General features: G+C 46.4%; 1 protein-coding gene and 2 long non-coding RNA genes across 4 annotated transcripts in view; 1 reads left to right on the top strand and 2 right to left on the bottom strand.

The window, feature by feature from the left end:
- LOC309527809 overlaps positions 1-26367 on the bottom strand; it is a 50509-nt gene that overhangs the window by 3577 nt on the left and 20565 nt on the right. The window lies entirely within an intron of this gene.
- Positions 6953-9086, bottom strand: JUNB (JunB proto-oncogene, AP-1 transcription factor subunit). The gene is given in 3 exon segments (XM_082214753.1): positions 6953-8527; positions 8932-8967; positions 8970-9086. Coding segments are annotated over 3 exon segments (1044 nt in total). The 5' UTR covers positions 9072-9086; the 3' UTR covers positions 6953-7621.
- On the top strand, positions 9124-24548 carry LOC309527819. 2 transcript variants are annotated; one of them, XR_014217376.1, is made up of 3 exons: positions 9124-9604; positions 18508-18566; positions 24444-24548. It is a non-coding gene; the product is annotated as an uncharacterized lncRNA (long non-coding RNA). The 2 variants fall into 2 exon arrangements; XR_014217377.1 differs by lacking the exon at positions 9124-9604 and adding an exon at positions 14460-14798.

Genomic DNA, 26367 nt, shown 5'->3' with positions numbered 1-26367 from the left:
TAGGCAGGCTACCCTATTCCTAAGAAAATTCCCAACAGTTATCTGTCTAAAATACTTATTGGAAGCCCTTAGAGGAGGAAAATTCATCATCTTTCTATGCAACTTTTTATCTTTCATTATTGAAAAGCTTTCCCTTTTGAATACCCCCCCAACAAAACACAATGTTTATTGTGCACGTACTTACTTGTGGTTTAAACCCATTGGTCACCTTATCTACGGTAATCCTTGGAGCACAGAGTGAATAATTGTCCACATGTATAACAGTTGAAATTTCTCCTTGCTGAATTTAATCTGCCTGCCTGATTTGTCAATTATTGGGTGGTGTGTTTTTAAAATGTTTTAGATTATCCTTTGAATGCTATGTATTTCCTGCCAATTCTTTTATCATCTGCAAATTTGGCAAGCATAACTGACCGCTCACTCATCCAAATAATTAATGAATATATTAAATGCTGGCTTCCAACCAAGCAAATGCTGATTTTACATTATTTTCTTCACTCCTTATTCCAAAAGCCTTCTTAGGAGGATATAATGTTAAATAGCGGATTTGGTGAAAAGCCTTGGAAGTCCCTATTACCAACTGAGGTCTCGCTACTAAACTATCATATCAAAAACAGAAAATAAACTGGTGCTGTAGTTGTCTTTTACAAAGGCAAGTTGATTATGAAATTTTCTCTCTAATTTTGTAAATGAATGGTTTTGTTTGTTCCAATATTCCCCCAAGTAAATAAATCAGATTCTATGCATCCTTGGATCTTTTTCAGTGGCTGTCTGGACACAGTTCAAGGAAGCTGCTGACCTTATAAAGCCCTTAATGGGGAGGTGGGGAACAGTGGTGTAGCGTGGGTTGTCAGCACCCGGGGCAAGGCAAGTAATTTGCGCCCCCTAACCCGTGGATTTGCACCCCCTAACCCTAACCCCCAGATGTTGCGCCCGGTGCGGCCAGCCCCCCCCTGCACCCCCCCCACTACGCCACTGGTGGGGAAACATTTTCAGTTCAAGGCTCACACATCTTTTGGGTGGAGCAAAATATGCAACTCTTTTCTTTGTACAGTCCAGTTCCACAGTCAGGTCTCTACACCTGCATCTCTCTAGCCCAAGCAGGCAAGAGACATTATCACAGTTGAACGACATTCCAACCAGCAAAAACGATGAAGGTGTGGAGTGTGGCCAAGGGAGAATCCTAAGGGCCAGTTAGAGAGATCTAGAGGGCCACATTTGGCCCCCAAACATAAGACATCCTAAGGTAAAGGGTAAAGGGGCTCCTGACCATCAGGTCCAGTTGTGACCGACTCTTGGGTTGCGGCGCTCATCTCGCTTTATTGGCCGAAGGAGCCGGCCTACAGCTTCCAGGTCATGTGGCCAGCATGACTAAACCGCTTCTGGTGAACCAGAGCAGCGCACGGAAACGCCGTTTACCTTCCTGCCGGAGCGGTACCTATTTATCTACTTGCACTTTGACATGCTTTCGAACTGCTAGGTTGGCAGGAGCAGGGACTGAGCAATGGGAGCTCACCCCGTCGCGGGGATTCGAACCACCGACCTTCTGACCAGCAAGTCCTAGGCTCTGTGGTTTAACCCACAGCGCCACCCGCTGATTCCAACCCCTACCTTAATGCCTTAGTCCAAGGGTAGTCAATGTGATGTTCTCCAGATTGGAGAATCATAGAGTTGGAAGTGACCCCCCCCCGGGTCATCTAGTTCAACCCCCTGTTGCTGGGCTGCAAGTCCCATAAGCTCTGTTGGCCCTACTGGCTGAGGCTGATGGAACTTGGAGCCCACCAACTTCTGGAGGTCACCTTGTTGGCTACCCCTGGCTTAGATGCTACATATATCAGAGGCTTCTTTCTCGTCAGTTTTGCCATGAAAGAGCACTTTCTTGCATTGGGCATGAACAGGAAAGGAACACAGAGGCATTCACAGTGGAATTCCTGTCCGGTAGAAGTCCGTGCCAGGAGGCTTTGCAAAAGAGTGGTCAAAACCTTCCTCTTTGAGCTGGACTGGCATTCGACAGCCAGGGGTCAAGCAGGCATGGGTATTTATAACTAGCCGGGTTTTGAAAGGGAAAAAAAGTTATTTTTCACTGTTGTTACCTGCACTTAGCCCTTCCTGGAAAAGGGCAGGATAAATAATGCTGCAATAAATAAATTTTCTGAGACTATGCCAGTTTTCAGCAATTAGGGCAGCTGGCTGTTCAGAGGTTTGCCCCACTAGCTCCTTCCGTAAATGCCACCAACATCAATTCAGATTGCCCAAGTGAACTGTTTTCCTAGCCTTTGGCCTTTCTCCATCCTTGTTTTTGTCAGCACTGAATGTCTCATCACCATTTCCTTCTTGGTGAAGCAGAAATACATATTGAGCAATTCTGCCTTAAAAGCACAAACAAGAAACACTCCACCTTTCTTGTTTGGAGCTGAGCCACAAATCCACTGTACCTCCCTCTGTTGCTTTGGCTACTAGTATCGATCCACGCTTCTCCCCGACCCCATAACTATAGCTTGGTCTATGCCCGTCCTTTTCTGATTTTCTCCCATTATCTTTATGCTACACAGGTCCTGGCGAACCTGTTTTCCCTTCTGCTATAATTTCATCTTGCGACGTTAGACTGCTAAAACATATCCTTAGCACATTACTTTACCTTCACATCCCATTTCAACAAGCTGGATGTGAGCTGGAAGGTGACACAGCACCCTTCTACCCCTCCCCCTCTTTTGCCCAGAGGGATGACATGAGGCCAGAGTGCCTCTTGCTTCTTACACATGCCCTTCTGGGAGGCCTTCAGCTCTGGCATGCACTGTGGCCACATTCCATTCCGCGTCAGCTTCTCGTGCTTCCGGGGACATCAGGTTGTTGTTGATGATAACCCCAGGCTGGTTCTGCAAGGAACTTGCCCCACCCCCTGGATGACAGCAACAAGTCATGTCATTCTCACTAAGCCCACGAGAAGGCAACGGGTAGAAAGAGGATGGTATGGAATACAATGAGTGTGGTAGTAGCTCTCTGGTTCCCAACTTTCCCTTTAATGCCGTGCTATGCCATGCCATGCCACACACACACACACACACACACACACACACACAGTCGGACTGCACTCCCCTCCCATGTCTGGAAATAGAACCCAGGAAGCTTGAATGTTGCTCCCCATCGCCCAGCTAGACGTCTCGGCTCCCTGACTCACAGACCCATTTAGAGCTCCTTCCACCTGCTGTTTTCCTGGCTCCCTGTCCCTATCATCACTGGGCTCTGCCTCGGCTTCCTGATATGGGATGGGAGCTTATTGCCTGCATCCCAGTCTCATTCATCCCCAACTAAGCAAACGTTAGACTATGAAATGAAAAAGTCTCCTTTTTCTCCCAGTCCCTGACTATTCACCTGTCTTAAAATACACCTGCCCCATTCCCGCAATGATATGCCATCTGCAATGATACAGGACAATTTATCACTTCTTTTTTAGGAACATGAGAAGTATAAAACTAAAACTGACCTTTTAATATTTTAAATGGAAGTATTTGAGATGCAACAACTGAAACGGACAGGGCAAATCTTTCTTCACGTCTTAATCCTTAATGCACACAGCCATACGCCACAGCATCTGGACTTTTTCTTTTGCCAATGCATTTTACTAGTTTGCATAAAGAACTTGATTTCCCCGCTTTAAGTCTCTCTTTCACTGAAACGCCTTTGAAGAAGCTACATGCAAAAATCAAGAATGCCAGCCAGCAATTCTACTTTCTTCACCAGACCCTTGATAAGAGAAAAAATTCCCCCTGTTCAAAACCCATTTCTCTGTGCCACCTCTTATATTGCATCTCAGTCCACAGGGCTGATACAGAGATTTTGTTGGTCATTTGAGTTCAATTGTGACCGTTTTCACATGGTCCCATTCTAATCCAAACACTCCCTTTCTTCCTTATAATCACTCCTACTGACCAGGGCAGGGAATAAGGGCTCTCTATGGCCCACTTTCTTCTGAGTCACCTTGACCTTTTCAACTGTGGCTGAATGGTTGAGGGCCAGCATTCTTTGGAGAAAAAGCTGAATCCCACATCCTGCTCCCATGATCTCCCTTGTTTGGCTTGCCTACAGTTTTACTCTCGTTATGTCCCATCTGAGGCATCCACTAGAACCCCAGCAAGGCCAGAACCCACATACAGAATGCTTGGAGTTTCACAGCCCACATAGTGACGGCTGTATTGTGAGCAGCTGGCAACAACAGCAATGTTCAGTGGTCTGGGCCCTTCTACTGGCTCTTGCTTGGTAGACCATCCTATTTTTTTCCTTATTCACACTCCGGTATGCCATATCAGCTTGATGCCTCCAGGAGAAAAAGTCAAAACAAACACACAAGCTAACAAAATTGTTTTTTCTGTATCACAGATCTGGGGCAGCCAAAGATGTCAACAGACTCTTAATTTATTGACAGGTCCCTGGGACTGCAGAGCTCAAGGGAGGCAAACTATGGCTCCTGCTAAGAGACCCAGGGCCAGTGCACTCTTGCCTCCCATGAAGAACATCATGGCAAGGAGACCAGCCTGGCCCCATCCACTGACCTGCAAAGGAACAGCTGCTCCGTTGCTTGCTTTCCTCTTCCCTTCCCATTCCTTTTTCCTTTCGCATCATGACATTGTGAGTCTACAGGCAGGGACTGTAATATTCTTATAGATACACAGGCACACATACGCATAGTGCTTAGAAAAATCTTAAGCATTATGGTTTAATTATTCAGAACTACTTAACCAAGTGAGCAAGAATTTTTCCACATTTTTAGAGTCACTAAAATAGTAGCCGCTTATAGATTAGGATTTAAATCCAAGCAGCAGAGCAGAGGGATAAAGAGATGACAACAACACTATGATTTGTTGGCTATGGGAGGTTATTGCTTGTAACTCACACAGCTTTCTCCCTTCAATTTCCCCACAAATTAACATATATGCAAAGGGGGAAAACCCTCTTAAAAAACTCCCGAAAGAAAAAATGTTCTTCCACACAGATTTTTATATCTATCAGTATCACCTTAATGACCTCAAATCTATGTTCTCTCAAGAATGGTGCATTTCATTAAGCACCCTCCTGTTACAGAAGCTGCATGTGGGACTAATTCAAATTCTGTCGGGGGAGGTTAATACGAGATTTGTTGTTTTTTATCTAACAGCTTTCTTCATCTCCCCCCTTTACACTTGTTTCCAGTGCGAAATCCCTTTTCTCAAATTAAGGTGAGGGACTTGGGGCTTTCCAGGTGTTGTTTGACACTAACTCCCATCAGCTATAGCAGTGGCATAGCGTGGAGGGTGCAGGGGGGGCCGGCCGCACCGGGCGCAACATCTGGGGGTTAGGGTTAGGGGGCGCAAAACCACGGGTTAGGGGGCGCAAAACCACGGGTTAGGGGGCGCAAATTACTTGCCTTGCCCCGGGTGCTGACAACCCACGCTACGCCACTGAGCTATAGACAGTGTGGCCAGTGGCCACAAATGATGGTAGTTGCAGTCCAGCAACAGTGCTGAAGTGACTTGCATTGGCATTGAGAAAGGGAAGCCTATGTTGGTCCCCTATTCAGCTATGGGGCACACTAGGAGGCCACGGACAAGGCACTATCGCTCAGCTGCTTCAAACATTTCACAGGACTGTTGTCCTGTGAAAGGAAAGGAAAAATCAGTTGTATAGCAGCAGCCAACAGTTGCTGTACATAAGCTTATCCATCCTTTGTACAAAACTCTGTAACAAAAGGAACCTTTGAGAAACAGGATAATAAATTATCCTTTCAACACCAGACAACGGGAACATGGAGGTGTTGAGGTTGGAAAACAAGCCAAAAAATAGTTTAATTGCGACTGGCAGAGCTGCGTCTGCAATAGTTTCAGTTACCGGCAGCGATAACCGTTGTGGGAAAGTTAACCTTATTTTTTTTACCAAACCCCAGAGTCCTGTAACATGTTATGTGTCTCACATTCCCCCGCAGGACATGTGGGTTGCTCTCACGGGCCAACCCCGTCCGACCTCGGCCCGCTGGGTTTTGCGGATCTGCTGCACCCTGGGACATTCCCAGCCCCAAAGCATCACCCCCTTCCTTCTTTGGCTGGAAATCGACACCGTCCAAGGCCCTTTGCCTGGTAACGTGGGCGGGGGTTCCCGGAATGGAGCCCTACCAGAAACGCGTCACTAGGCAGAAACTGACCATATATGGCTATCTTCCTGTGCGTCAGCGCGAAAAGCCCCCTCCTTTTTACCCCGGAGGCTCCACCCACTGGAGCTGAAGTCAGAACTTGTGAGATCAAGGAAATGAAGCTCGGCGTGTGGGAGGCCGCCCCTCGGGGCTTTTGGGCGCACGCCCTCCCCTTCCCGTCCCTCGCTATAGGAAAAGGGAAAGAGGCTCAAGCTGGTTTTCTGAGCACCAGCGCTTTCGCATCAAGGCTCCGAGTCTGACATCAAAGGAAAGTGGGGCGCGGCGCGGGAGGGGAGGGAGAACAGCCCCCCAAACCCGGGAAATGACGTGAAGCGGAGAGGGGAACAAGGCACAACAGTATCGCAGCACATTCAAAAGGCCTAGATCCGATTGGTTAGGGAAAACATCGGAGGGGGAAGAGGGAGGGAGGAGGGGGGTCGCAGTTAGAGACAACAGAGATGACGTGCCTAAATTATCGTAGGCTTATAGGGAAATAACCCAGTAAGGAGTTAAAGACACACGCAGGGAAGGCGAAGGGCCAGCTACCGGTAGGAGGGCTATTAGGTTTAGTTACATCTTGGCAACAACTTTTCTCCCCCATCCTTCTAAACTTTAGCTTCAAGAGAAGAAGAGCAAGCGAGTTAAAACTGCCCCTAAATACACTGAGAGGCTGTTAAAAAAAACACCAGCTACAAAATAAAAGTCTGATTTTTCCGATATAACCCCCCCCCAACAACTTGTAAAATAATCTCTAGGAGAGGAGACAGCAGATTAAGAGGCACACAACGGAAATTAGTTAGAACATGTTTACTTAAATAGATTCAATAAAAAGTCAAAAACACAAATACAATCTTTTGAAGAAAAAAAAATGAATTTGAGGACTCAAAAGAAATTAAGAGCACAAGTAGTAAACAATCCTCTCCCGCTCCCCTTTCCCCCAGTGACCCCTTTTGTCCGTACAGTGGCCTCCTGGGAGGGAGAGAGGTGCTGAGGTTTCATCCCTTCCCTGCCATCCTCTGTTCTGGTCCCTTTTGTTTCAATTATAAATTAAGCGATCATCTCCTTTTTCTACTGGCACAAGGAAGAGATCAGAAGGCCAGTTTCTGGCTCTGTCCAGAGTACCTCCAGTTCCACTGCACCAGCCAGCGACGCAGCAGAAGGGGTGGAAAAAAGGCTTTTGTTTTTTCTTTTAAATACACTCACGCACGAAACCACTCTCACATACAGATATATAAAAAAACAACCTCTTACACACACTCAGCACAGACCGGAGTTCTGGATCCACCAGACTGAGAGTCACAGACATAACAACTTGGAAAACAGGGCTTCAGGAACAGAAGAGTTGGGAACTGGGCTCGTCAGTCCGGTTCCGTGTAAACTTTTGCATTACAAGTCCCCTCTTTCTCTTCTCCCCACCCACCCCGCCAAAAAGGTCTTTGAGACGGCAGGGATCGCCGCCCATCAGAAGGACTGTTGCATCTTGGCCGTCAAGAGGAGCTGGCAGCCGTTGTTCACGTGGTTCATGACTTTCTGCTTGAGCTGCGCTACCTGGTCCCGCAGCGCGCTGGCCGTGTTGGACAGTCCCGCGTTCTCGCTCTTCAAGGTCTTCACCTTGTCCTCCAGCCGAGCGATGCGCTCCAGCTTCCTCTTCCTGCACTTGGTGGCGGCCAGGCGGTTGCGCAGCCGCTTCCGCTCCACCTTGATGCGCTCCTGATCTTCCATGTTGATGGGCGACACGGGCGGGCTCTGCATATCCGGCACCGTCTGGGGCTCCTCTTTGAAGCCTCGCGAAGGGTGCGGCAAGGCCAGGCCGTGCGGCTGCGGCATGTAGCTGAGGTTGGCGCTGGGGTAGCTGGACGTGGTGCTCAGCGTGGCCGAGGGGTTGTAGCTGGTCAGGTTGGTGTAGACGGGAGGCGGCTCCTGCGGGAGGGAGGCCGCGTAGCCGCTGCTGGCCGACGAGGCCGCTGCCGCCGCTGCTGCCGCCGCCGCCACCGCTCCGATGGAGACATTGGGCGGCGGCATGTGGTTCATCTTGTGCAGGTCGTCCAGCGCCTTGACGAAGCCGTCGGCGAAGCCTTCCTGCTCCTCGGTGGCCCCGCGCGGGTAGTAGTACTGGCCCGGCGGCGTCGGGGTGGTGGTGATCACCCCGTTGCTGTTCTGGACGATCAGGCGCTCCAACTCCGGGGCGGCTAGTTTGAGCGACGAGCTCCCGGTGTCGGCCTGTTGCTGCGGCGGCAACGAGCCCGGGAAGTACCCGGCGGGGCCGTCCTCTGGGGCGCGGAGGTGGTGCGGTAGCTGGGACTTCAGGCCGCGGAAGGGCTCCGCGGACAGGTTCAGAGCCATGCCCGACTTCAGCGTCTTGTAGTCCTGCCCGTAGCCGGAGAGAAAGGAGTCAGGGTAGAAAGGCTGCTCCATCTTCGTGCACATCAGCCGCGCGCTGGGAAGGGGTCGCGAACCCGGGCTGGGACCGTCCGGGATCGAGCCTTCTCCCTAGCTGCCTCTGCCTAGGGGGCGCCGCGGGTCGAGTCTCTCGCTCCCCGAAACGAGGGCAGCAGCGCGCTTCCTTCCGCCTCCCTCCCTGAGCTTCACTTCCAGATTTCGGAGAGACACTCACAAGGAAGTAAGGGAGCTCGTCTTTCCGGCGGCTTCTCCAACCACCCGCCCTGACTAAGCTCTGCTAGCGGGGATGGTTCACGCGTTGTCTGTCCCCCACCAGAAGGCGCGCCGGCTTCGAGCCCTCCCCGAGAAGCAAAAAGGAGCAGGTACCGTACCGGCGAAGGGAGAGAGAGAGAGAGCCTCCGGCGCGCGCGCTGGCGATTGCAGGTTTGCGAGTTATCTGAGCTGCAGCGTGCGCTTCCCGGAGCCTTTTATTGCGGGCAGGCGCTCGGCGGCGGCGGAAGCGAGCCGCCATTGGCTGAGGAGCCCAGTGCGCCTCCGCCCACCGCGGCGCACGCGAAGGGGGAACTGAGCTCATTGCTCGGCAGCTCGTGCTCCAGTAAACAGCCCCGGGGAGGGGGGAGTTGTAAAGGCGCCCGCGTCAGAAGCTGGGCGGGAGGGAGCCCGGGAGCGAGAGAGAGAGAAGGACGCACGCGGGCCCCGGGGGAAGAGAGGGGGGAAGAGCGCGCCACGCATCAAGCCCTCGAGCGCCACAGCCCCCCCCCCCCACACACACAGGGGCAAGGTTAACATTCAGCCACCGGAAAGGTGGTAAAACAGGCCATGGGCATATAGACGAGCGGTTTTTGACAGCTGGAAGGGTTGGAGGCGGGAGACGCCGCTCCAGATTCCCTCCCGCAGGTTAAACTCGCTGGGCGGTCTTTGTCCCAGGGTTGTAGTGAGGGGGTGAAATTCACCTAAAGCCCCAGAAGTCAAGCGCAGCTCCCTGGAAGATACGTGTCAGATAAATACGCCACATTCAGCTGGGATGTCAGCTTCACCTTCCAGGTGAGAGAAGCCCCATCTGATGGTGAGGCAATAGGAGGGCTTTCTTCATTACCAAATCACAGGGAAGGGCATTTCTTTGGAAGAATTTGTATTATGTTGTATGTATGTCAGTCACACACATGTAGAAAGGTAATTCTTTGAAATGCCTTCCACGTAGAAGTTTTTAAACCCAGAACAGCAGCATCTGACTACACATATAGTGGTACCTTGGGTTAAGTACTTAATTTGTTCTTAACCTGAAGCACCACTTTAGCTAATGGGGCCTCCTGCTGCTGCCGTGCCGCCGGAGCACGATTTCTGTTCTTATCCCGAAGCAAAGTTCTTAACCTGAAGCACTATTTCTGGGTTAGCGGAGTTTGTAACCTGAAGTGTATGTAACCCGAGGTACCACTGTATGTACAATAAACATACAACCTCTGGACACAGAGTGTTCTTTCTTATTAGGTCTAACTGCACACATAACATTCACTCAATGTCAGTAACTAAATAAATGTGCAGCCTGAGATGGATTCATGCATAAGTACACAAATACTATAGAAATATGTACAGAAGAATCTTATTCCAAATGCAGAAGCTGTATTCACAAACTGCAAACACTTAAATGCCACATTAAGACTTAACCCAAACATAAATAAACATTCTTCAAAATAAACATACATACAATCTTAAAGAGACTTGTTTACTACATTCAAATTCCAGAGGAGAAAAACACCAAAGGCCAGATGTACACCCAAAGTTCAGAACTGTAAAATTACTTTTATATAAAATCATTAATTACAAGACAACACATCACTTATGTTCATGGCACTTAGCAGAGTTTCAGAAACAGTTTCCTGCCCCCAATAATCTTCCAGTCTAAATTTTGACAGCGTGGAAGAAAAGAAGATAGGGGAAGAAAGGCAGGAGGGAGAGGCACCAGTAGCCAAAGGTGTATGTAAGCAAATGAAGTTACACCTGGTTACAGTTGTTGGGCATGAGAATTAAGGGGTTAAAGACTTAATGGAAAAGGTGAGTTCTGAGGAGGGGCCCCACAGATGCATACACCTAAAGACTCTGATTTGCACAGGTATACCAATCCTGACCCAACCCATTCACCCACAGAAGTACAAGGTGCAAAGTGATAATCAAGCCCAGTGGCCATGCTTTGGGTGGGTCTCGCTTCTTCTACAAACATGAGTATGTATTACATACAGTTCTCTAGCTTCATCTCCTTGCATGTATACACAATCACCCAGACATCTGGGAGAAGCTTCATCACATTCTTCTCCCAGGGTTTAATATATTTAACAAACGATCCACCTCCCTGCAAATATCAGGTATTAGCTTTAGCTGATCTTTATATATTTTCAAGGGGATACGAATTGTAAAGAGAGAGAGATTTATAAATAAGTTATGAGTTGTTTCAGCAACCATAAGTGTGTAAGGGGAGGAGAGAGAACTTCAGGGATGGGGGCCAAATGCAGCTCTCCAGGCCTCCCTATCTGGCCCTCAGGACTCTCCGCACACCATGCACCCTCCACACCTACATCTCTTCTCCCCAGATCATTCTCTCACTGGCACTGCTTCACACCCTTCTGGAGCATTTTTGCTTGGCTGCCTCTGGTCATTATTGGCATGTGCCCCCCATAACATTGCCCAGAAGGGATTGTGGCCCTTGGTGACTGCAACTTGACATTCTGGTAGTCCTAATACATTTCATTTTTGGGACAGTTGCCTTCAATGGAATTTACTTTCAAATAAGGATGTAGAAGATTGCACTTCCTCTCAGTAATAGTAATGGTAGAGGGCTAATAATTTTGTCTGATAATTAAACAGCTGTTTCCAATAAACGAAACCTCTCTCCCTTCCCCCCGTATACAGAGTAAAGAATTCAGCATTACACTATGGCAATGATTTCCCCTCTTCTTCCCAGGCACACTATTCAGGGTGCGGGAGACCTGATCCACTGGCAGATATCCTTGCATGGGCTTCTGCTAATGGGACTCATTAGTTGAATCCCACCCACATATTAATATAAGTTCCTCTCTCTTGTCTCTAAAAACTATGAGTCATTTGCCCGATTCTCATGCACAGTATAATAAAATATTCTAGCATGAAGTAAAAAACGTATGGGGCTCTTCAAATATATCTTGGACAAAACAAAGAGTAGAAACAATGGTACTGTCAGGCAGTGTTAGAAATCGAGATATGAAAGTTAGGAGCTAAATGGCACCTTAAACCTAGGTTATGGGCACAACAACAGAATATGCACTTTTTTATAACAAAAATAAAAGCTAAAAATGAATGAGCAACAGCTAAAACATTATGTTCATTTTTCACAGGGTCTAGTCCTTCCCCTGCCCACCCCCCTAATATTCTTAAGAGGGTCTCTCTCCAGTCTTCAGAGAGTAGCTGGAAGTAGGGAGGCAGAAAAAGGTCCTCCTTTCCTTCCACACTGCAGTTTTAATCTGAAATCCTAGGCGCAGTACTGCGCCCAGAGCTCAGAAACTGCTTGTGCTAATGAAATTCCCTGTTGCAAAATTCACCCAGAACAACGGGAGTTTCGAACACTGCTGTTGAGGCAAGAATTTGTAGCAGAAGAGTAAAGTCCTGCTCAGTAAAAGAACAGCAGGACCTCCAAATGCAATTATGGCCAGCTTGCCACATTTAGAAATAGGTGAAATAATATACATAATCATCCGTCGAGCTCCCCCACGTACAACTATTAAGTCCAGAGTCTAAAATTACCTAATTGCACCACTGCCTAGAAATGTCCACTGTTCTGCCTGGTCCATGATCTTTCAAAGAAAAAGGCTAGAGTGAGGGTCACAGAGGACTGTGGCATGTATTAAGCAGCACCTATTTCTTAAAATTAGAGGTGATGGGGCCCAGGCTCTCCTGGAAGTCCTTCCTCCTAGCCCATGATGTGTAACGGCTGGTAATTATTACTTAGTAGTAAAGGAAAACTCTTTCCACGTGATCACGTCTTTACTTATATTTCACATGGCCCAAAGTTGGCTGGCCCTGGTATTAGGTAAAGGCTTGTGAGCTAAACACCTGGTGAGTTTTGCTCAAATGAAGTCAAACTTTAAGATGCCTAAAGAAGAACCACGGAGAAGCAAAAAGATAATGAAAATAGGGAGTACCATTTTCGCTTTGCCCAGGAACACTGTTAACAAATGGGCAAAATCTAAGACTCAGGGCTAGGCTGGGCATGGCAGGTTTCCCTTCCTGGCTCAATGTATACAACAGAACATTGTCTAGGAGGGCTTTGCGGCTTGTCTGCTTGACCTATGGGTCCTCGGTTTAGCTTGTCTCATGTTTTGATAGCCTTATACAGTGGTACCTTGGGTTAAGTACTTAATACGTTCCGGAGGTCCATACTTAACCTGAAACTGATCTTAACCTGAAGCATCACTTTAGCTAATAGGGCCTTCCACTGGAGCACGATTTCTGTTCTCATCCTGAAGCAAAGTTCTTAACCCGAGATAATGATAATAATGAAGTACACAAATATAAATATCACACAAATATAATACTTCAAAGAACCCTCCAGTTGGCTCTACAGTGGTACCTCGGGTTACATACGCTTCAGGTTACAGACTCCACTAACCCAGAAATAGTGCTTCAGGTTAAGAACTTTGCTTCAGGATGAGAACAGAAATCATGTGGCGGTGGCGCGGCAGCAGCGGGAGGCCCCATTAGCTAAAGTGGTGCTTCAGGTTAAGAACAGTTTCCGGTTAAGAACGGACCTCCGGATCGAATTAAGTACGTAACCAGAGGTACCACTGTACTAGAGTGTGGCAGCACATTCTCCCTAGACAAATACAACTCTGGGTTTTCCTGAAAGTCCCAGAACTTTCTATCTGCCATCTTGATGTAAATCGAAACTCCACCGTATTTGCAGGGACTAATGAAATGAGGGGTGGGAAGCTGCATGAAACTAAATAATGGTGAAATTGCACAAAGGGGGAAGCATACATCTGGGGAACAGTCAGAAGCTACAGTGCCACAGGTGAGTAGTTAATACAGAAATCATATGTGATGAAGGAGGTGATCCAGGAGTCCTTTGCCACAGTGGGGAAATGTAGCAGATTCCATCTGGCTGGAATGAAGGTCAGCCCTGGATCCTGCTCTCCTCCTTCCAGGCACCACAGGAGGAAGTGCCAGCCCCTGGCATTGCCCATTAATCGCTGCCTTTGTTTGCCTGCTTAACTCGGGCATCATGCGGGAGGGTGAAGGTTAGGGTGCGGCAGGCAACACACCCTTGCATAGCAAGCGTTTAAAAGGTTCCCGGCCTTGGAGAGCTTGCATAACGAGGGCAGGGAGAAAGAGACAGGCAGCACAGCATGCAAAGGAACTCTTCTGCCGCTTACCAATAAAAGTCAGAAATATCCAACTAGTGACGCCACATCAGGTCCTTTGCAGTTCTAAAATACATTGCTATTTTTCTCATAAATTGGAACCATTTTTAATTGATTATGACCCCATTCAGCAGAAACCCCAGGATAGTGGTTCGTGACATAGAATCATAGATTCGTAGTTGGAAGGGACCCCGAGGGTCATCCATGCAGAAGTATAATTTACCTTTTCTGCATTTCTAATAAAACAAAAGCATTCAAAAAGTCCTATTCAAAGGGTCAATAGGGACAAATGTGGTAATTTCCTTAGAACCACATATAAACTGAGTACAAATAAAAGGTAAGGACTATGCATTTTCTATATGACTAAGATTGTACTCTCTGGGTTTTGTTTTGAGCTGTTCTTTATCTTGTAAAGCACAGGAATAAAAGATTACTGATCCACAGTGTAATACAATTGTAAAAAAGTGTTACAGGGCATCAAATAGTGCTTTGCGGAGGAGGGGTCGGGGGGGAAGAGGAGTGGTTTGAGGCAGAGGGAGAAATTAGGGGCCAAAAGGGAGACTGGATGAAGCACTGATATAGTCTTTATAATGTGTAGAGTTCACACGCTTTGGGATTTCAGGCTCCACTTGTCAAGGCTGTATTGGTTTGGAGGTATATTTCTATAAATCAAGGCTAGCGCAACAGGCCAGGCTGAGAAAAACACTCCAAGAAACCCAGAGTGGAGTCTGAGTTTAAGGCCAAAACACAGATCATAACCAATAATACAGTCCAAAGTACATGAAGAACTGGAACAAAGAAGGTGGGGCAAAGGAAATCAGGAACAGGAAGAGAGGCTGGAACAGCTCAAGGTAAGGATCCAGGAAGAGCTGCAATACCTACTAAAAAAGTTGGAGTCATTGAAATACTGCACTGTTGACCGAGAAGAATACACAAGGATTCTGCTTTTTTTTATTGTGTGCATAGCTATTTCACTCCTGAAGAGTCCTATGAGTGGGAATGATGTTTAGAATTCCTTTTTCCTGAAAGGGTCTCCCAACATCCTGGGCAAATCTAACCTTGGACAGCTCCTCATGCTAGATCCCAGCCTTAGCTTTTGGGACCTTTCGTGCACCCTTGAATCCCCTGAAACCTCTTTTCCACACAAGGGGCAAGCTGGACCTGGGCAGATTATGCAGCCGCACAACTGGTTGCTTGGTATTGTTGGCATGGAGATATTTGGGGGCGGGGGGGGGAAGGTGGATGAATGAAGTGGCATCATCATTTAACTGCATTTTATATTTGTGCACTTTTGGAGATTACATCAGGTTTGGTAAAAATGTCTATCTGAACTTACCACATGAATGTGCTAGAGCTGTCTGTCTGAATGCACAATCAATAAGGGCAGGAGGGAGCACAATTAAAATGATGAAATGTGGGTGGCTGAGTAGCAGTGCGGATCTGAGGAGGTTTGGTTAGTGGCAGCTTTCCAGGCAGTATGGGTTTCTCTTCTGTTTTCCTCTCAGGTTTTTAATAATGAGATTCTCAGAAGCAACCTATTTCAAATATTGCAATGAATGCTTGAATCAAATGTCAACCAGCACTTTTGTTCCATCACACCCAAGTTACAGATTCCGTCTTCTCCCTGAGCTCTCCAAAGGAAAGGCACAATTCCTCTCCCATTGCAGTCAGTGGCCAAACACCCGCTGCTTTCAGAGGAGCTGGACTCAAGCCAATGCATGCAAGACAAAACCGCAGTTGAACTTTTTCTGCGTTAGTGACCGAGTATAGGTTAACTTGTCAACTTCATTTGTGTGCTAATCTGGCATTCAGTACATTAATTACATTGCTAAATTGCTCTTCATTAGGGCTTCAAGCCTTTAAAAATTACAATCGATAGGAATGGCTCTACAGTGCACTTAAGACGACAGCCTAAAAACTAACTATGCATTATATATTTTGTGATTGATTATGTTTCACCAGTAAGTCATTCCACAGCTTTTCAAAGAACTGGAATTTGGTTCTTTATTTTGCCATTTGTACTCTGCTACATGGCTCCATTTAACCTATGGTCACCAAGATAAGGGTACAGGTGGTACATTTGTACCAGGAGCAGAGCCAGAGGGTGGGGCCTGAAGCCGAGTTTTCTTTTCTTTTTAAAAGTTAGCCTCTCAGCATTTTGGAACAAACACTGTGAAGCAAAATTTACAGGCGCCATTCAAAACGACTGCACTATGAGGAAAAAGCCTGCTCTCATCTCTCAGTGTTTTTAGCCAATGGGTGAAGTCAGAGATGTGATTGACTAGTGATAGAGAGAAATTTAGACTAATACAAGCTTGAAGAAAGTCCAAAAATGACTTCAAAAATGACCCAGGACATCCATTATCCAGACAATGGAGAAGACACTTCCTGGTTCATTCTGAAACTGTATTTTTCCATCTTCCCTGGTAGAGAAGCGACTGTTGCCCAGAAAAAAATAATTGAGAAATCCAAGAGTTAAATATAGCTGTGCATGTCCATCCAAAAACAAAAAAGCAGCAAAGCTTTTTCACTCTTAAAAACTATTTGTGTGTGTGCGCGCGCACGCTTTCTGAGTAAATATTATTTTAAAATTACTCTCCTAGTGCAAATAAAAATAAAACCCATCATTAGTATATCTGTATGGCAGGATTGTGGCTATTATGGCTGAGAAAACATGGGTTATATCAGCCCTGCAGAGTAACCCAGTGCTGCTGTATTAATATTGCTGGGGTGGGGGTGATGAGAAAGAGAGCAGGATATGGCAACCCTGCAGTGTAGTCTAGTGTTGTTATCCTGTCTCTTGATATAATGGGTTTGTTTTCAATTCTAGGAAATGCAGGGGTTTTGTGGGGGGATAAGGTGATTGTAGGAACAACATGTTGGGTAGGGGTAGTTTGTTACTTTACAGCCATGGAAGGATTCCTGGGGATGGATTATTGATGCTGGTATAACACTAAAATACAGTGGTACCTCGGGTTACAGACACTTCAGGTTACAGACTCCGCTAACTCAGAAATAGTACCTCAGGTTAAGAACTTTGTTTCAGGATGAGAACAGAAATTGCGCCGGGGCGGCAGTGGGAGGCCCCATTAGCTAAAGTGGTACCTCAGGTTAAGAACAGTTTCAGGTTAAGAACGGACCTCCAGAACGAATTAAATTCTTAACCCGAGGTACCACTGTGGATATATTCATGTTAAAAACTTAAATCCTTTTTACTTAAAGGAAAAAGTGAGAGAGGAAAGAGTGGCTGTTTGACCTGTGCTATAATCTCAAGTGTAGTGATTATGAGGTATAAAAAATAATCACAACAAAAGCTCTTAGAATACACTACATGCTTTTTGACAATTTAATCTGGAATTTATAGAAGCATGGGCACCTGAACTTTTGATTACTGTAAATGTTAAATCTCTTTTAACCTCCCCTTGGCCCCTCCTAACTGCCATCAGAAGTATACCTGGTTTTGGACTGAATGTGGTATTGCCAGCCCAGTAACAATTGATGGGAAAAAGATACAATAACATAGCTGGTGTACAACTCATCAAACTTGAATTGTTTGCACGCTTTAGGGTTCGCACTGGGGGAGCGCAGGGCTCTTCTGCATTTTAGAACTGTGTGGCAGGCAGGAATCCAACAGGTTGTTTTTTTCTAGTATCAAAATAAAATGATGGGGAAAGTTTCACCTGATTACATTCTGTCTATCAGACATCTTTTCAGTTCCACATGACCCCTTTTTTATTTTTGAGCTCTCCACCCCACTTGGAAAGGAGGACGCAAGCTGCCATACACAGGAAGCATGTGAAAATGTTATGCAAATTTGTATCCTCTTTCACAACTGGGCCAGAGGTCTCAATCAGTGCCGGATTTACGTATAGACTAAACAAGCTATAGCTTAGGGCCTTACTCTCTTGGGGGCCCCAAAAAAAATTTAAAGGAAAAACACTGGATTTACATTTCCAAAATATAAGATAAAAAACAAATAAAATAAAACCTACATACAGCAACAGTGTTTTGTTTTGTGTTATGTAGGCTCCTATGATGTGTAAGTAATGGGCCCTGCCTGCTAGCCTGCTCCCTAAAATATCACTGGTTTGCTATTAATATACTTCTTCTTAATTGTATTTCAGTTCAACAATTACTTTGATAAAATACATATTTTGTTATGTGCAAATGGCTTTAGATACCTATTAGGTCCATAAATTACCATATAGCATATATTCAACATAAAAAACAGTGACAATTTGTTGTTGACAAAGGACAGCTGAACATATAAAGGGCCCAATTACCTTCAGTAGCTTAGGGCTCATCAAACCTACCGTAAATCTGGCCCTGGTCTGAATCCTCATCTAGTGTGCTTGGCCTAGAAAATCCTATTGGCATCCCTGACTGAGCCATTGGGATGGCTTATCATTACTCACTCAAACCTTTTTTCTATCGAAAAGTAGTGGTTCTTGGTATAATAGTCCACAATTATCCAAGGCACAATTGAAAGGGATGACTCTGAACTTGAAAGCTGTAAAGTGGCTGGGCCTGAGTTAACTCAAGAACTCTTTATCCCTATAGGAACCATGCATATCTACTCAGAAGACAGACCCATTGAGTTCCATTGGCTTTACTATCAGGTAAACATTTAAGGGCTCTATTCCAGTCTGGTCCTACCCATTGAAATTAATGGGCGTGACTAACTTCAAAAGCTGCAGTGGATCTCCTCCAAGCAGAACTCAGTTGGATACAACCCTAAGAATAGGACCACTCCTTTAGTTTGGCCCTAAATGTGTTTGCTCAGAAGTAGGTCCTATTAAGTTCAATTAGACCAACTTCCATAAAAGTATGTGTATGGTTGTCTCCAGTCCTTAATGCAGTTGGTATAATAACTCTACGGTTGTGTCCACACATTTAAAGAGCCCACCCCCGCCCCAGAATCCTGAGAACTGTAGTTTATACCAACAGAGCTACAATTCCCAGGATTCATTGGGGAAAGTTGTGCGCTTTAAGTGTATGGTATGCAGGATATCTACGGGAGAAGAAAAGGATGAGTAAACCCTGCATAAATCTGGAGAGGAGTCCCTAAGACAGTTGGATGGCACCTTGTATACTTCCTTCCAGCAACTCCTGCAGCCAAGCTGGTGCAAAATGGATTGCTCTGCTTTCCTTCGGATCACATCAGTGAGGCCAAGACTGGGGTCCTGTTATCTGGGCAGTCCAGGACCTCCATACACACTGACCAGGTTTGCACCCTGGGGAGGTCACTTCAGTGCTTCTAATGCAATGGTTTGACTTCTCTTCCAGTGGTGCAGTCCCAGGACAGACAGATGCCTACAATACAGCCTAAGAGACCCCAACCCCCATTTAAATCTGTAGGAGTCAAAGCATGCATCATAAAAACCAAATTCAGCTAGACTTTAATGTATGCTTGCATGCAGTTCAGTGCTACGTTTGTTTACTCAGTAAGCTCCACTTTGTATAGTTGGAGCTACTACAAGGTAAGCAGACAGAGGAACACAGCCTTAAGCAATCTCATGCAAGCTTACTTGTGAGCGAGCCCCATTTGAGACTTCCTTCTGAAAACGGAAAACCACACTTAGGAACAGATTAAAACATTTGCAATCTCTGATAAAGGAATGAGACCGTCCAGATTTTGGGAGGAGTTTGGTGTCAGGACTCTTGGGTTCTATTCCTGTGCCTATTACTGATTCAGCATCTGAAGCTGAGTGACTCACTTCCCCACTGTGGCCTCAGCTTCCCCATCTGTGGAAAGCCCTTTGGGATCATTGGATAGGAAGCACTAAATATAACACCCACCTCCGCCCCCGCTGAATTATCCAAAGAGGAAGGGGAAATAATCAGGACTGGGACAGCTCTGCCATCCAGAGAGGCACAGCAGGTGCCAATGAACAGCCATATCAGAACCCTTAAAATTCTTCTACACAAAGAACAAAATCCAGAAGAAACTTTAAGTGACTACTGGAAATACCCATGTAGCTTTTTGATCCTGAAATAGCTTTCCTTTAACTTTACTGTAAGAAAGCATATATTGTGAATATACTTCCCCCGTCATTTATATATATATATATCTTGTCCCAAGTGACATTTTACCTCAGCTAGGATGAATCCCCAAGCGAGGATAGAACATTCCCTGATGATAACTGGAATATAACGCCGGCACCAGAACACAGAGAGGAACCTGAGCACTTTGATAGCGCTTTCCAGCCTAGGACTCAACAGGCAGGTCACTTTGGAACTCCAGACATACCCGCAGCAACCCATGCTCCACTCCAACCACAAGGGGGGCCAGGCACCCCACACATGTAAACTAGAGAAGGGGGCAAAAATGCTATACAGTTGAAATGCTGTGACTCACCCTTGGCTCTCACTCCTGCCCCCCTCCCAGCTTTTGTTACATGTGGATGCTGTGTCCTGTCTGAACCGAATTGCCCTAACACACTGTTCTTTGGACAGCAGGGAGTGGTGTCTCCCAAACACAAGGCAAGCACTCGTCTCCAACTAAGCTCTCTGTTCAAAAAGGCCAGGTACTCCACTTCAGTCATTGTTGCTGCTGGCCGAACACTAATCTTGTTGGGACCTGAGCCAAAAGCAGGCCAAGTTCTCCTTCTCTCTCCCCCCCCCCTTTTCCTTCCTTGTTACTCATGTAAAATTAAGCTAAGGCTGCAGGTAACCCTTCACTGCCATATACACTTAACCTGGGAGTAAATCCCATTAAATATAATGCATAAGACTGCACAGTTAAGCAGACACTGTGTAGTAAAATGGTGGTTTTTCCAGTATGACCTTATGAGTGATGTAGGGATTTGAATCCACTTTTAGAAAGAAAATAAAAAACACAGAGATCAACTGAAGACTTATGTTGCTGGCAAACAGCTGCAAAACAGCAGGGTGTGTGTTTTTACCCACAATGCAACTAACACATGCCTGCAACCCCAGCTTGGAAGACTGAAAGTTCAGAACTGGAGAGAGAGGAGTTTTTATTCCACGATTACTGTAACAGAGCAGCCTCTACACAGATGCTCATGTGCTGTCAGAGGGAGAGAGGAATGTAGCAGCCTCTTCTGCCTTTGGGGAGTGTCTGAAATGGGGAAGGTTATGGCTGGCACCTGTACATGGATGAATGCACCACCAAAGGATCAACTGTGCTCACGCACGGGCTCCAGCACAGCCAGCAGCCCTTAGCTGCCCTCTTCAAATGGGACATGCATATGGAGACTCCCACTTGAACGGTCTCTGACAGAAATAAACAAACCTGGTCTGGACTAAATGCCAGACAGTCATAAAAACAGAGACAGAGGTAGGGCTCTTATCAGGGGAGAGGCTGTAACAGAGCCAGGCCTGGCCACAGGGCACAGAGTCCCAGAAGAATGTACTCGCGGCAGTGGGTGTAGCCAGCAGCATGCTACCTTGACGTTGCCAGCCAGCTGGAAATCTGAAAGATGGATATTAAGCTGGATCCAATTTGCTCAAAACCAGACCCAACTCACTCCACAGGATCCTAGTTCTCAATTTTCAACCAGGCTCAGAAATCTGAAGCCAAATGTAAGAAATGTTCCTTTGTTCTCTAGCTCTCTCTAATCAGTAGACCCCACTGCTCATCCAGTGCTGGTTTCTGCACCTCCTTTCTATGTCCCTCTCCATCAGCCAGATACAGCTTTTCCAACCCAATCTCAGCCTGGTTCTTTTTGGCTCTGTTTGACTCCAACCACCTCAAGCCATTTCTTTACAGATCTGCATATGCCCCTCCCCACATAACATACAAAAAAACAAACCACTGTGTTCAGAGACTCAGGGTAGGAGGAGGGTGGGTGGGTGGGTGGGTGGGTGAAGAAGGGGCTTGGCCAAGCTATGGCTTCTCTGAACAGTTAGGGATTAGTGCCAAGGGCAGGGAGTTTCTAATCCTGGCATTTCGTGTCTCTGCCCATCCCAGGGCTGTGCCCGTCTGCCTCCTACTCAGCCTGTGCAGCAATGCATGCCTCTGCCCTTCCCCCTAAAAAAGCAAGTGGGATACTTTCGAGGCAGAGAAAAATGAAAACCTGTTTGTGGGAAGCCCTCCACCCAAAGTCTATATGAGAATGCATGCTTGTTTTTCTTCCTGCTGAGGAGTTTTTAAGTGGTTTCAGTGGGATGCTGTATATGAGATAGATAGATCCCAAGTGTTAACAGTATAGTCCCATTGCCAGAATGTAAGCTTTCCTCACCCGTCTCTTTCATTCATGGCACTTCTCTTCTGATTAAATAGATAGGACACCTGGGGTTTTATTTTATTTTTAAAGCATCTAGGTTTCTAGAACCTAGTTGTCAGGAAAATACTCTTCCATCATTAAACTGTGTATTGCGCTCTTAGAAGATAACAGTTGCAGCTGCAGCTCCAGAGCTTCCAACACTCCTCCTTTCCCTGGCACAAAGATTTCAATGGGGAATCTGCAAATGGCCAAACTTGAGTGTGAGACTCCAGGATCAAGATCTCGTCCTCCAAGATTGGCTCATTATTTCTGCGGCCGCCTTCGAACCCACAAATGTGTTGATATGAAAATTGCCTGCTGAACCTGAACAATGCAATCCAGCTCTGCCACCTCCAACATGTCCTGCCAAATTCTATCTGATCCCCTTCGACAGCTGTCAGTGGCAACAAAAGCTGAAGCGACTGAACATATATTTACAAAAAGGAGGGGGGGACATACCAAATACAAGTCAGCCATACAAAATATATGTATCATCTATCATCAAGATGATTTCCAAGCCAGTCAATAAATGGGATATTTGGAATTATCCCAAGAAAGTCCTGAGAAGCAGGGTGGGCCAGGCAACAGTGTCTTTGCAGGAGAGAAAGAAGAACAGCCACTCACACAGACTCATGCTGCTAAGGACTCTAGGCTCGTATCAATAATGCAATACTTCTCGGAGATAAAAACTTCTTCCCACTATTATTAAATAGCTGAGAGTAACTGGCATAGAAGGATTTAGTATTTCACCCGGGATCTGGAAACCTCATATTGCTTAGATCATGCCATGCAATCATAGTGCAGAGGACATTTGGTGGTGCTTCCCCCACCCCTCTCAGCCACTTGACACAACCACCTTACTATGGCTTATAATAGGTCTGGCCCTGCCTGTGCTTGACTCACACAGCAATGAGGCATGGGTTCATGTTGCAAGAGCCATTCCCACCAGCCCTTCAAACTGGGCGGTAGGCAGAACGGAACCTACCCCCCCCAACATCCTCCTGTGATTTATCCAGAATTTTAAAAGCACATTTTAGGTGGAGGGGGCAGTACTGAAGGGGGCGTAGAACAGGGTTTCCCTAACTTGGGTCTCTAGCTGTTTTTGGACTACAATACCCACCATCCTTGACCAATGGTTCTTCTAGCTAGGGATGATGGGGGTTGTAGTCCAACAACAGCTGGAGACCCAAGTTTAGGAAACCATGATGTAGAATCAGGAGTGGAGGATCTCTAGGGTCCTACCACATTCTCATGAGGTTCCAAGTCTTCACTGGAAGACAATAATTTTTATCTGCCATGCATCTATTAAAGGCATAGGAGCTCTGTCCAGGGGGCGGGGGCGGGATTGGCAAACCCACACATGCACGAGCAAACAATGTAGTAAGGCAGTTGTTTGAACATACAAGGCTACTGTCATTCTTTTCTCTTTTTTTGTAAACATTCTTTAATTCCTGTATTGTTCATACTGCCTGTTTAACACCTACATTTGTACATGATAGCTTTGGCGCTATCAGGAGGTTGCAGGTAAGTCCAATGCAGTAAATCGGGGAAGAAGGAGTCATCCCTAAAGCAGAGGGGGGAAACATTGCGCACATGCAATGCAGAAAAGGTACAATATGACAGCCAGTGTGTTGTAGTGATAAGAGTGTGGGATTGGGATCTATAATGCTAGGATTCAAATCCACCACCCCACCCCACCCAGCCATGAAACTCACCAGGCGACCCCAGGACAGTCACTATGTCTTGGCTTAACCTTCCTCTCAGGGCTGTTGCGACAACAAAAAATGCGCAAGGGGAAGGATCACGTATGCTCTTTGGAGGCAAGGTCGGCTATTCATTCATTCATTATTACATTTGTATTTCACCTTTCCTCCAAGCAACTCAAGGTGGTGTCCACAGTGCTGCTACTCCACATTCTGTTCTCACTACAATCCTATGAGGCAGGCCAGGCCGAGAGTGAAATCTGGCCCCAAATCACTCGGTGAGCCACCCGGCTCCACTCACCATGGCCCCCTCCACCTCTTTCCCCCTCTTCTTCCTAATGTACTACTAACGTCTCAACAAATGAAACTGATCTGTAAAAAATGTAGCTTGAAAAAAGAGAGATTGCACATACTTTTGTAAACCAAGAAATCTTTAATAAAAAATACATTTTAAAAAAATTATAGTTAGATGTAATTAATCATAAATTATATTGTGGTTCCGTAATCAAAGATATTTCTTATGTCACAATCACAAATGTTTGTTTACTGTCATTCTTTTTAAAAGGACCCTGTGCCTTTAACAGCTTCCGGAGGTGCGGCTTCACCTAGCAATGTGATCCAAGAGTGGGGAAGCTTCCCTTGCTGAATGTATGCCTGTAGCCTCTGTTGTTAAAGGTTAAAATGCCTGTAGCCTCTGTTGTTAAAGAGCAGAATGAAGACCTGCTGACAGATGTGAGCATAAGCTCACTGACAAAGCCGTTTAGGGATGCTGGTCAGGTCCCAAGGGAATGGGCCTTCACAGCTTGTTCACTGGGAGGCAACTCACGCTACCAAGGTGCTGAGAGAAGCCGGTGGGTATGCAAAATACTTCCCTGGAGGAGGATCCATCTCGCCAGGTCTCCAGCCCAGCCTCACTCCACACAGGCACGTTCCACCCTGGAGAAACCTGCCCCTGCAGGAGCTTCTGGGCCAGAGCCGCCTCCCTGCTAGCCAGGGCTGGGCAGAGCACGGCGCCAGGTTGGCGTCGTCTCCAAGCTTTGCTACAATAGGAGGCCTGGCACCTAGACTGGCCAGACCAGTGCATCTCGGGGACAGAAAGGGGGAGGGGGTGGCAAAGCCTGAGTCAGCACTTAAAGCCCTTTAACTGGCCACACCTGGAGCTTTCTCAATGCACAAGAACAGTTGTCTAATTATAGGGGAAACAAACACTATAAAAGGTAAACCCTCAAGCCTGAACTGAGTCCCATGCAGTCCTACCACCATCCCCTACACCAGTGGTTCCCCACTGTTTTGCACTGCGGCTTCCTATAATCTGCTTAGCCACCAAATTCTTTATCCTCATTTTGTTATGCACCCCACACCTGCCAACTCCTTCCCCAAGACACAAGGAGTCTGCCCCCCCCCCAAAAAAAGATGAACATTTACAGTATGTACCTAGGTTGCTGTCGTTTAGAACTGCATAGCCGTGTCTGAATTGCAGTGATGTCACAAAAGCAAGGATTATCAAAGCATTTATCCCCCTTTGCTATTGGCTGAGTTGACGGAAGTGTCACAGAATAGTCAAGAACACTCCAACTGCTAAGGAGTTGAACTATCAGCAGAAAGGGCCAGAAATAGCTTGTGTGAGCTTCTGGGCGCAGATAAGTTCTCATCATTCTGATCACTTTTAAGTCTGAGTACAGTGGTACCTCTAGTTACAAACTTAATTCGTTCCGGAGGTCCATTCTTAACCTGAAACCATTCTTAACCTGAGGTACCACTTTATCTAATCAGGCCTCCTGCTGCCGCCGCACTGCCACTGCACGATTTCTGTTCTCATTCTGGGGCAAAGTTCTTAACCCGAGGTACTACTTCCGGGTTAGCAGAGTTTGTAACCCAAGGTGTTTGTAACGCGAGGTACCAGTGTATGTGAATGGTGTGTTTGAATGTGAGGCTCATTAATTGGCATAGCTCAGAAATTGACAATAAAATTTTAAAATCTTGTATTTCCAACCTCGTCTCTACTTCTTACTATTGCTTTGAAGCACCAACCACAACTCAGTTCTTTTAATATTTGTATGCCTCTCCACCCCAAACCTCTTATTCTATTCTAAGTTTTGACTTCCATGCTTGAGAGCCCAGTGTCCTGGGCTTGCCATGTCCATCTGTTCTGCTCTGCATTTTTTAAAAATGGTTTTTATTAAAGATTTTCTGCTCTGCATTTTTAAGGCAGGGTGCCAATTCCTCCCAACCCCCAGGAACTGAGGACTTCCCTTCTTGTTGCTTTGTTGCTTCTACAAGCCTCCCTTTTCTTTTACAGCACAATCCTGACCATGTTTACTTGGAAATGTCCCATTGTGTTGAATGGGGGTTACTCCTTGAAGGTGTTAAATGGAGAACTTTTCCAAGTGCACGTAACACCAAAGCTTTAACCAAAAGAAGAAGTGAAAGGATAACAAGATTTATTAGGGCTTAGCTTGGGAACCTGTTTCCAGTGCCAAAGCCCTGGC

The sequence above is a fragment of the Podarcis vaucheri genome (assembly GCF_965113315.1).
Source record: "Podarcis vaucheri genome assembly, chromosome: 2".
In the NCBI taxonomy this organism is placed as follows: domain Eukaryota; kingdom Metazoa; phylum Chordata; class Lepidosauria; order Squamata; family Lacertidae; genus Podarcis; species Podarcis vaucheri.
Note: the sequence above shows the minus strand (reverse complement) of the source record. Positions and strands in the feature narration are given on the sequence as shown.